Source organism: Athene cunicularia (assembly GCF_003259725.1).
Source record: "Athene cunicularia isolate RWA chromosome 5 unlocalized genomic scaffold, athCun1 chr5_part1, whole genome shotgun sequence".
In the NCBI taxonomy this organism is placed as follows: domain Eukaryota; kingdom Metazoa; phylum Chordata; class Aves; order Strigiformes; family Strigidae; genus Athene; species Athene cunicularia.
Window position 1 is genome coordinate 42,833,562 of NW_020799101.1, and position 12,299 is coordinate 42,845,860.

The 12,299-nt window shown below is 39.2% G+C and overlaps 1 protein-coding gene across 2 annotated transcripts in view; it reads left to right on the forward strand.

Annotated features, from left to right (window-relative positions):
- Window positions 1-265: 265 nt before the first annotated feature.
- C5H11orf49 (chromosome 5 C11orf49 homolog) overlaps window positions 266-12,299 on the forward strand; it is an 84,974-nt gene continuing 72,940 nt past the window's right edge. Inside the window, exons 1-2 of one of the 2 annotated variants that reach the window (XM_026849553.1) lie at window positions 266-363; window positions 9,376-9,478. In XM_026849553.1, the coding sequence (XP_026705354.1) occupies window positions 9,399-9,478 (80 nt within the window). In that variant the 5' untranslated portion in view covers window positions 266-363; window positions 9,376-9,398. Of the gene's footprint in view, window positions 364-745; window positions 809-9,375; window positions 9,479-12,299 lie in introns of those variants that run through there. The other variant, XM_026849552.1, reaches the window with a different exon arrangement.

Genomic DNA, 12,299 nt, shown 5'->3' on the forward strand with positions numbered 1-12,299 from the left:
GTGGGGGGGGTGTGTGTGTCTGTGTGTGTGTGTGTGTGTCTGTGTGTGTGTGTGTGTGTCTGTGTGTGTGTGTCTCTGTGTGTGTGTCTGTGTGTGTGTGTCTCTGTGTGTGTGTCTGTGTCTGTGTGTCTGTGTCTGTGTGTGCACCTGTGTCCCCGTCTCTTATTTGCACGGTGTGAGTAGGGAACAAACAACGTCCAGGTGCTCTAGGGCAGTCTGGAACCTCTTTTAGCCCTTTATCAACCTGTTTTGCTCACAGATCTATATGAGCAATCATATTTTATGCTTGTTTCCCAACATTGAAAGGAGTGCTGTTCTTGTGTTGGGAGATGCTTTGAATGTCAGCTTTTCTTCTGAAATAAGGTAATAGTGGTAATGATGTTTCCCACATAAAATGGAAATCTTTTAACTTATAAAGCAGCTGCTCCCTTGCAGACTAACTGCGTCCTTTTAAACTGGCTCTAACGGTTTCTGTGACTGCTTGATGTTCCAGGAAAACTAAGGAGCAAAGTGATTTGGTGTTAATGTATTAAATGAAAACAATTAGGATGGAATAAAGTCACCACGACTTCATTTAATTGCCAAAGAGGAGATGAATTATTACAAGTAGTGAGCTTTTGGAATGTGTTCAAGACAGTATTTTTGAAGTAAAACTCTTCAGCCATTACTTTCTAGGCCCAAGAGGCCATTTGGTAATAACTGTTATAAAGGTATACATAAATTATTGTAGCTTTCTTGTACAAGGAAAGGCCAGAAATGCCATGTATTGGTTCGGCTTACTTGTTCCACCATGTTATTGCAGTCTCTGGTAAGTCAAAATGGACAAGACTAGAGAAACACTGCTGACTTCCAGTAAATGCAAAACCTGTCTTGCAGGGAGGAGACTAAAAGAGCTTAGTTTGTTTAGCCTAGCATTTGTTTCAATGAGAGGGGATCCAAAGTACATCACAAAACTAAAAAGAGATGAAGTATTTAAGCAAGGGAGTGATCTGATTCATCTTAAAGTAGTATCTCATTGTGCTGTTGTTACTAGATTGCTGTTAGGGTACTTTGTGCATACCTACATAACTCTAGTGCTATTCTGTGTTAAGGAAACTCAGGCAGAAATAAGAGTTTTAGTGCTTTTTCAGGGTGATTCCCAGGAGCCTCACTTTGCTGAAGTTCTAAGTTCTGGAGCTAGTTCAGGTATTTGAGAACAGTATCGCAGTGTGCCATGTAGATACACCCTTTGGTTCTGTGCTACTCTATCACACTACATCAGCATTTTCAACCTACGCATTAACAGAGAGACTCATAACTTTTCCAGAGTTGCTCTAGGCTGAAACTTGCAAAATTTCTTTTCTTTTTAATGAGCCAACTTGGTTTTAGGTTCATTTAATTGTTTTTAATGAAATAGGCACTTAACTTGTGTGAAACTTGTCAGTAAGGATTGAAGCACTCAAAATAATCTAGGAAGCAGACTAAAAATTCTTAAAATGTTAATAAACCAGTTTTCTGTTTCACATCTGAAGCTGAGAAATGAGACTTCTAAGAGTTGTGCAAGATTGTGAGGTGCAAGCAGCTTTATTAGCCTATCTAAAGTGTGCCTCCTTTCATCTGAGTTCCACATAATCTACTGTTCCCTTGTCATTTTGTAAAACCTTCTAAATTATTCTGACACTGGGGTCAGAAAAAAGACACTCATGAGCATGTCAGGTTGAGCAATAACTTGTATAAGAGCCTGTTCTGTTGATTACTTGGTATGACCTTCTCTTTAGGTTGCAATACCTGTTGTTAGTGGGGAAAAAGTGTCTGCTTACATGATGGTATTGTTATTCGGTGTAAATGTTACCAATAACAACGTTTTTGTCTTCGTGAGACTTTATAACTTACCAAACTGCTCACAGATCCTACTGAATGAATTGTGTATTAGCAGTAAAAACCCAGACAAACAAAACTCCAACTCTCCCTCCCAGAAGTCAAACCTCCCTACTCATTTTTGTAAGATGCTTTTATGTTTCCTACATTGACCCAGTGTTCTGAAATCACAGTTCTTTGGATTTGTTCTGTTATGTGCCTCAAAGTCTTGTTAATGTAGTTGTCTGATGTGAGGTTGTAAACAATTGTGATAAGCTTCACTTTTTGTAATTTAATTCTGAAGTTGTGTTGCCTCAGGTTACCACATGAGGTCTGAGGCTCCCATGTCAGATGACGTTGTCTTACCTGACCTGGAATGTGCAAACTTCACCTAATTCTTTTTCCCATTTTCCTTTTTCAATATCAAAGCCAGGCCATCTAATAAAATGAGTGGCCAAAATAATATTACATGCTAATTGCCACACTACTTTTTTTTTCCCCTGTTTGAAATGATTTTTCTATGTCCAATTCGGGTGCTAAGAAGGAAATAAAAGCAGTTGCGAGTTAAATAGAAGATAAGAGGGAGAGAATTAAGCATTCACTTAAGAGAAAAAATAATTGCAAAGCTTTGATACAGCAGAGTTCCTGGAAAATAAAAATCAGGGCAACACACCTCATGCCAAAATGATTGTGAGACAGCAAGTAGAACAGAGATGACCAATACTCAGTGAACAGAAAAGGAGGTGAGGTCTGCAGAGTTGGCAGAAAGGCCAACTTGGCAGAAAGTGAAGATGTTGTAACAAGCAGGATATTTTAAACAGTATTTTCACTGGATAAACAACATTTAGTGTTTGGGGATAGTGATGAAAATGTGTTTTCACTTGATGGATGAGACTAGAACAACAGTAGGCAAAATGAGGCCTATTTGAGACACTTTTCCATGCCTTCTTCATTATGGTTTAATAACTGGTGATTGCTCAGTTATTTATGGCAGGCATTGGAAAACTTAGTGTATTGTTCTGCTCATGCAGCTGTCTTCTGAAGCTCCAAATTGTATTTCTTCCCCCTCCCCTTTCCTTTTATGGAGAAGAAGCAGTAGATATTGCAAATTTCTGAACTTTTATTTTTCTCTGGATTCTCCTCTCCTCTACTCCCCAACTCCAGGATGTGCTTTCTTTTCATCTTTTGCCAGTGTAAGACATGTAAGAACACAAATACTCTGTTGGGAGAGTGCCTTATCAGTAAAGCATGGGGCTATTAAGTGCCAGAAACATGGTTGTGTTTCCTCAACTCTCTCATAGAGGTCTTGGGCTTTCTGATTAGGAAGAACATTCATGGTATTGGTGCTTTACAACACTGAGTAGCAGAGAACTCCCAGTTGTGTAGAGACTTTGCAGATACCTAGGGTTTACTCTTCTTCTGAACAGTCTTAACAAATATTGAGTTGGAAAGTGCAATTGGTTTCTTTAACAGCATAATCAATGTGCAGGTTATGTCATTATACAGACATCTTAGCTAACACTGAGTCTCCTCAATCTAGATATTTAATGAGCTTCTGGGAGGCACTCTGGCTGAAAGAGCTTATGGTCTAAAAAAGAGAATGCATTTTTTTATTTTTTTTTTTAATTTCTTCCTCCGGTGTACAGATAGGAAACTGTAACATGAAAGATGAATGACTTCCTCACTAATGCATAATGTAGAAAAGTTAGTTAAGTTTGAATCTTCTTAAACTCAGTCTAGTACTTTCTCCAAAAGATGGAGGTTTCACCCCCAAACCTGCTGTTGCACTACAGGACTTCCCCCTTAACTTGAAAGGTAACAGGTGAAATCTGATCCTGGTCGAGGTAGAGCTCTCGAACTGGAGAGTACACAGTTCTGCATTTGAGTATGAATAGGTGGGGAACTGTTAGGTGATTTAATGCCTTATAACAAGCTGGAATGATAATTACTTCCACAGTATTAATAATACACTGCATAAATTCAGATTTTTTATTTTTTTTTTTTTTAGAAAAAGCTCAACAATTTTGTATTGGCAAGGTGGTGTTTTCTAGCAGCTGTATGACATCTTGTAGGAGGCAGTCTGCTGGAAGGACTTGGACAATTGTGTTGGTCTGGGTGCAGCCTCAGGAGTGCAAACTCAAAGAGTATGATGTCATGGTTTGTGACTAATATACTCATTAATTGTTTGAAACAAATTTTCAGTTATGGTCAAGATTAAATTCTAAACTGAAACATTCCTTAAATTTTTTTGTTGAAAGTGGTTTTTTGTTGTAAATTTTTTTGTTGAAAGTGAGCATCTGAAATACAGGATAGTTATGCTTTGTGGCCACTTAGCATGTGTCCCTGAGTAGCAGCGCGTGTCTCTCATCATAGTGTTATCTCTTGTATGCCAAGGTCTACTTGTATTTCATTACATGTTCCGTCCTTCAAAAAAAATTTTTTTTGAGAGTTAAGAGGAGATTACACTGTGAAGCTGTGCAAAGCTGGAAGGAACTACAGCTGTACAGTGATTTAGCTTTCAGGTTGATTGTTTTGTTTACATACTTCTCTTGCTCAGGCCATTCCTTAGCGATATCTGGAGAGATTAAATCCCTGATGATAACTGAAAAGATTAAAAAGAGCATCCTGAAAGACCATTAGTGCTGGAAAAACTTCGAGTGTTGACACAATTTTGTTCTTGCAGTTTGTATCCTAATTCCCTCTTGCAGCATTATTGCTTTGGTAATATTTGCATGAAATGGATTTTGTGTTACTATAGATGTGTCTTTTCAATGTGTGTGATATGGTAGTGTCCTTAGTTAAGCTCCAGTTCAGGATAAATTCTGAAAGGGAATTTAGCTGTTAATTTATATTCTCTCAGAGATTTAAAAACCGCCAGAAATACTCCAAATACATTAAAGCTTGTTGTGCTCTTGAACTTCTGGTAACTGAAATGAATGATAATGTTAATTGCATCAAATAGTGTGTATTTTTGGCACTTCAGTTGAGGAGGAAGCAAATAATTAATAAGAGCTGGTCTTATTATCCAGGAGTTCCCACTTCTGATTTTTTTAACATATTCAGTTATGTCAGGAATGAACCAGCTTTAGGAAAAAAAAAAAAAAAGAAAAAAAAAAAAAAAAAAAATGTACATACAGTACAAATTGTTTTGGTAGACAGCTCATGTTCCAGAAGAAGTCATCTCTCATGAAGAGTTGAGCAATAATGTAGTTAGCTGATTTGATGATAATTTGATAAATACTTAACTCTGCTGCAGAGCTCTGTTCTGCTGCTGCTTTAAACAAGGTATGTGATATGTGTGTTCCTATCTCATACCAATTTATTCCAGTCATACTCACTCTTCAGGTCGTTTGACACACTTAATTTTTCTTTTGCAGCATCCGTTGCTATTTTTATTGCACCTTCTGGCCATCCCATGTTTGCTATTTCTTTCAAGTATGACAGGCAGCATCGCTTCTTGGTAAGCGTGCTGGTATACTGCCTTTAGAAAAGGCAAACTTTTGTTGGAAAGAGAAGCTTCTTATCAATGTAGCATTGGGGAGATGCATCTAAGTTTTTGACTGGGAAACTAATACGCAAAACCGCTGTGGTTAACATGATTGTATTGCCATTATGTGCTGAAGCAGGTATCATGTAACTGACACACAGTACTGTGGCACTTTCAAGATTTTATTCCTTTTAAATTTCCATTCTGGAGCACTGCTGATAATAAAAATATTCCATATATGCAATATCATTACTTAAAGGTGACTTGTATTTCCTTCCTTTCCCTCTTTAATTTCTGGCTTTCAGAATTACAGTGCATATATTCTGTTTCCTGCAGTGGTATTATTTGCATTAAGTTTTCCCTTTCCTTCAAGATTTTTCAAGTATCGGTGCTTGTTCTCACCATATTTGTAAGCGAATCTATGAATTAGCAGGTAGTTTGCTCTCATAGGAATATTGGAACAAGTCATTCAGTGGCTTATAAAAGGACTGGTTTTATTATTTTAAATACACGTGCAAAATGATTTGGTGCAGTCTAATCTGTTGTAGTGAAGTCCATAGAGATTCTGGATTGTGGATGTAAACCTTTTACCTGTAAACTGGAGGAGATTTATTTGACTTGGTCTGGCCATGCTTGAATTGAGCAGTCACTGTTCAGCCCTAAATTTGGATCTGAGCCAAAAGTGCATTAATTCCAAAATTCACTTTGAACAGTGGGCGTGTGAGTATGTGAATGTGGTGGTAATGCCATCAGAGGCCATTCTCCTAAGTGCTGCAGTAGCCAGCTTTGAGGAGCTGTACTGTACGTATTGCTACTGATTGAACAGAGGCTCTAAGTGTAACATCACTGCTAATGGTTTAGTGATAAGAATTAAGATATTCTGTGCAAAAGTATCTACTTAACATCAGGTCACGGGCTGTCTGAAGACTCTTCTGTGAACTTACTCTGTCAGATCCTTCTGTGAAAGCTGCCTGTAGTTCTTAAATCTGACAGCAAAGAGTAGCACCTACTACTAGTAAGTATGTGTGGCAGGTACACTTACTGTTTCGGGTAGTTGCGTGGGATTTTAGGGAAGAGTTTAGCAAATATGTGTTGCATTGGGAAGTTTTGTATGAGTAGGGAGGAGAAACTTTGTTGCAATAAGCCATAAACCAATAAATACTGAGGATGATAACCTGTTGTAATACCTCCTGTGTGGAAGCTGCAGTATGCTGGAATTCTGTCAGGAAGAAAATTGGTATAGACAGCAAGTTGTAGTAGCACAGTTGCATGAGTATTTAGGCTTTGCATTCTGATTTGGACTTGCTGCCTTATTATTGCAAACTGAGCTTCAAAAATATGAGCAGCATATATACCAATACACCATTATCTTCCTGAGTTTTCAAAAACTATTAAAACATATGAATCATCTAATTTATTTTGCACAGGACCCCACAGATTTTTAACTCTGCTTGCATAAATAGTTAGTGTTCCAGTATGGTTTCAGTGTTTGTTATGGAAAGTACCGTTTGTATAAATTATGGAACTACTATTTTGCTATAACCAGACTCCTGGCACATTATTTTGCCTCTCTGGCCTGCTAGAACCTGCCTGCAAATTAAATTTTATTCTATGACTTTTCTGTGTAACAGTAGAGTTGGTTGGCTTATAAAACATACTACTTGTACCGTTTCATGGAACTGGGCTGCCAGCGAACAGGAAGCCAGAGCTGGAATTTGGTTTGGCAATGTGAACTGTGCTACCTGGAAAACAGCACAGCAGCTGAAGAGCCAAAGAGAGAGACTTTTCCAGGAGATTGCAAGTGCTGTTTTCTTTCAGCTTCTCTGCTCACCAATTTCTTCCCTCCCCCATTCCTCTACCTAGCTGCTGGGAAATAGGGAGAGAGGTTCTTTGCCAGGATCCTTAGGCTGTACAACAAAAAGCTTAACAGAAATGCCCTTTTACCAGCAACTGTATTCAACAGTGACCTATATATAATAGTGTACATTTTAAAGTGTGACAGAAACGTCTGAAATTCTGTGTTGAAAGTTAATTTATTCTCCAGGAGCAGGCTCGAAGGTATCTGTTATAGAGGTCAGCTGCATTGTGCTGTGTAGCACCGTGGGACCCTGTCTGTCTATTCCCATAGGCTTTTAGGGGAAAGGTTAATGACTCTAAGAAAACAAAATAACAAAAATATGTTTCATTGATAGGGGCTATTCTATGAAAGGAATGTATACTTCCCGACAAAGTTTTGAGAATGGTTTTGCAGTGGAGCAGAAGTTTATTGCAGGCTGAGGTGAGTGGAAGCCCGTCTGTTAGTACCTTTTCCTGGCTTAATCTGGTACGACTGACAGCACAAGAGGGGTCTGGGAAGACAGTTTCTGAGTGCAGGATGGGCTGCATAATGAAGAGGGAGGAAGGATGGGCTGAAATAAGTTACCCAGTTGCTGTTATCTTGAGCCTGTGACTGAGCTGCACGACTCATTCCTCCCTCGGGGGACACAGGTGCGCAGAGCTATTTTTCTTTAATCACTCACATAAATTAAATTTATTCCTTTGCATTAAAATAATTAAATAAAGATACGCCCTGTATCTTTTAGTACCAGATAATATCTATGAACCTTTGGCTCACCATTTTGCTATCAGCTGCAAGGTATTTTCCAGGGTGTGCTTAACCAATTTTACCATTGTCCTGAAAAGTGTTCTAGGCAGAGAAATCCTCTGATAGCAATCAATGTTCGTACATAGTTTTAATCACTGTATCCACTGGGAATAATCATTTCCGGGCCTCTCTTGAAGTCCACCTGCCCCACACTAAGATGAAAGGGACTTCCATGCTGTGTGTCAAGTGGCACAGGCTTGATGCTTACCAGGATATTAAGCACAAATTAAAATGATTTGAAGAATATTGATGTGGGTCTGAGGTTGGCCATTGCTGGTGAGGGGATGATGTTGCCAAGTCTGGAGCAGATTGGCAAGGAGCAAGAACAGCCCTTGCCTTTCCTATATCCCCTAAGGGTTTTCTCCTGCTCTTTTTAGGACACGACACTACTTGTAAGGGTGCAGTAGCATACGTGTTTAGGATGGAGGTGTGTGCTTTGGGAACAGGGTTTGTGTGCTTTCCAGGTTAGGAATGATTTTCCTGGGTTCGTTGTGACTTGTCTTCTGATTGTTGAACTTGTAGATTTGGAAAGTCTACTGCTTGGTAGCTGGCACATCAGCCCAGACTTGGCTCTTTGTTGCTCCAACTTGGTTTCTAGCCAGAAACATCAAAGGGGCTCAGTAGCAAATCTGTGCTGCTTCCTCCCTGGCAAATGCTTGATTTGTACAGAGTCTGCCCCCTGTGGAAGCAGCAAAATGGTTTGTGTTGTACCAAACTATCTTTACGCAGGAGTCTCATAAGTGAGTGGCATTCTGTGGTTGGGTACTGCCAGATCCACCACTTCTGAGAAGTCCTTCTGGTTGGTGTAGGCAGTTATTTGAGACTGACTGTTGAGCAATGTAAATCTCTTTTGGCATTGAGACCTGTTCCCCACCTGCCACTCCAAGAACATTCACTGATGCTTGTATGGAAACAGAGGTACTTTTATTTGCACCTTTAGGAAAAAAAACTTTACAGAACAACCTTAGAGCTACTTGGCTTTGGTAAGGAGGGAAGGGCAGGGAACACCTAAAGCTCTGCAACAGCCCCATCAATACAGCATTGACAGTCCCTATAGGAAAGATGGCTGTGACTCAGAACAGAGATCAGGAACTCCTCTTGTGTAAGTGTTTTCCAGCAAGGCAGTCTCACAGCTCCTTCTCCTCTTCCTTCATTTTCAGAATCTCAGGGGATTTTGGAAAAGGGTCAGCACTGTCAATGACTAACTCTGTGTAGCCAGGAAAGAAAGCAGGATTTAGGTCAGGAATTTTGTTATTGATATCCGGGAGAATGAAACCTTTACTCTTTAACTGAGGGAGCAAATGCTGCTCAGCTTGTTATGTAAGGCACACAAGTAGGCCGGTCTGGCTCTGGGCTCTGCAGGTCCCTTGTATTCTAATTTCTGTCTCTTATTCTCTTTTATTTGCAGCTCAAAGACATGTCCTCACGTACATGGAGGATGCAGTGAGCCAGCTGCTGGAGAACAGGGAAGATATTAGTCAGTATGGCATTGCCAGGTTCTTCACTGAATAGTAAGTACATCGGGGCACTGCCAATAGGGCCAGCCTAAGGGGGGCTTTTGGAAACCGGCAGGGTACATGGAGAATGGAGCTGGACACATGCTGATTATGTTGTGAATGCTGGATTTCGCTGGGTTAGCCAAGGGCTGCCTGAGCATGTTTCGGAAATGTGTGTGGGTTTCGTACCGTTCAGTACCTCTTCTATTACAAACATTCATCTGAAGCAGTCACTTTGGAGAACAGAGCTTTTAAAAGCATATAGAAAAACAAATTCTGCTTGACTTAATCAGAGCTGCTTGTATCAAAGCAGAGACTGCTTCTGGTTTCAGCAGCACTCATTCTTCCTTTTTATGAGTATGAATTTGAACTGTTTTGTCTCCTTGTGTGATTGTTGTCCTGTTGAATGCTTTAATAGAATGCTTCTTCCTTATAACCTGCATAAGTCCCTAAATAATGAATATAATAATTAGCGCAGATACTCTCTTCCTACTAATTTGGAAAGATTTTTTTGGGGAAAAGCTGTCTACTGGTTTTCAGTGTTGTTGATGTTGACTCAGCTGATGGCTGTATGTTTTGCCAACTTGATGATGTCTTGCACAATGTCTAAAACTCTTCCAGGAAGCTTCATTAAAGATATGTTGGTAATGTGTGCGCTTGCAGTGGTTATATGTTTCTGTCTTTTGATGCCATTTGAAAATCTTTCCTTGCTTGCTTGCCTTCCTGTTATCTTTTTCTGAGGCAAACAATGTGCAGAGTATTTCACAACAATATCTACTGCAGCGATGGAAGAAGATCTCAAAACATAGGAGTAGCTTTCTTTCTCAATTGACCATGGTTTCAGGGTTTTTTATGGGTTTCTTTGGGTTTGTTTTTTTCCACACACCAGTGTCTGTGTAATCTCCAAATGAGGTCTAATTTGCTAGCTTGACTGATAGGACAACTTGCAGTATATTTTCTTGCCCCATGCTCATTTTCAGCTTTTAAACAACAGAGATTCTCACTGGTAAATGAGTAACTAGGATAAATACTGCAGCAAGTCTGAGGGGAAAATCTTCAATTTTTTCTTTTCTGGAAATAGGGTCACAAGCAGTTCAAGACTAGTGTGGGTTTGACCATCTTGGCAGAGGAGGTAAGATACAAGCCACTTTGCTACATCTGTTTATATGAACAGATCTTTTAAATAGATGGCATTTTAACAAGAAAATATGACTTCTTAGTAATATGTTATCTCTTTTGCTCTCAACAAAGTACTTCCAGCTTTCACTTGGTGTGAATCATCCATGTTGCAAAACCTGGACAACCCATTCAAGACAGTATAAAGGCAATTTTACTAGAAGAATCAAACAATTTGTCAAGGCGTTTAGCTTTACTGTTAACCTTTCTCTGTAACTTAGTGTAACTAGAATGAATATTGACTTTAAAAGACCTCAGAAATCTATTTTAGAAGCAAATAATACTTGGTACTACATGGATTTTATAAGGAGATTGGGATTTTTTGTTGGTGTTTATAAAGTGGCTTAAACTCTCAAAATGCATTCCCTCTTTAGAGACTACCAAAGTTAAAACAATGCATAATATCAGGAATAAGGCTCTTTACTACAGAAACTGATGAACAGGAAGTATACTACCATGTTCTGAGCAAGTTGCAGTGGTCACTGTTAAGTGAGGGTTGCGGAGAATTAATCACTGAGAGGAGGTATTGGGGACAAATGAAGGTACAACCTGTGCACTTGACATGATTGGGAATCACGATGCTCCATCTGATACAGGCAAGTTTCCACAGAAAATAATACTGAGATTAGTCAGCTGAACAAATAGTCAGTAAACAAGAGCTTAAGAAAGGTAAAAAGCATGACTACAGCGACCTCCACCCACCAACAGGATTTCTTTACCAGAGTCGAAGGCAAGGTGGCTCTGAAATACCCAGCAGAAATCGTCATTCAGGCATCTCTCCAGATCAGATTTGGTTTGCACCTACTTTCAAGCTGACTCCTCAGGGCCTTTTCTAAACTTCTGATCATATATACTTAAAAAATTAAATGGTGAGCAAGAGGTCTTCCAAACTTTTTGAAACTGCTCACACTGCTTCTCTGTAGTATTTCTTCATATGACATGATAACCATCTTCTTTTCACTTCCTATTCCTTTTCTACCTTTGAAAGAATAAGTAGGAATTCAAGATCATTATAAGAAACAAAATTGTCACTCTCTGATTGACTTAGGTGCTGGAGATCATGTTTTTCCCATTTATTTTCAAAGATGTCTATTTATACAATGGCTTTTTTGTTCACACTGAGTGTTCTGTGGAGCTTCTGATTTCCTGAAACATAGAAAAAGGCTTTTTTTTCTGTAAAAAAATACAGAGCTAGTAATTCTCTTTTTTTCTTCTTTTTTTCACTTTTTCTTTTATAGAATGTCCGGAGTTTAGCAGATCAAATTGTGTCCCTGTACCAAAGCATAAACAGGCTTAGTAATTTTGAGAGCTGTGAAACTCTTAAGATTTGAAATGTGGGATTCTTTATTTAAAGTGCAGAATAAATGATCGGCAATGTGGGTGTAGGTAGGCTCAGAATAAAAAAACTTCTCCTATTATGAAAGTGCCATACATTCTGACTACCAGGGCTTAGTGGTGAGCCCTCACTGCCCAGTAGATTTCTGTTCACCCATGCAACTGGCAACATTTGTTCAGGCTGTGCTTTCACAGCTACGCTGCTCTGCCAAGCAAATAAGCTTGATCTTGATTTTTATCTTTAATCTCAGTGTCTTCGAACTCGAAGATAATTTGTGAGACTCCAGAAGGTTTGTGTGCACTCTCCCAGTGTTTTCCTTGTTCT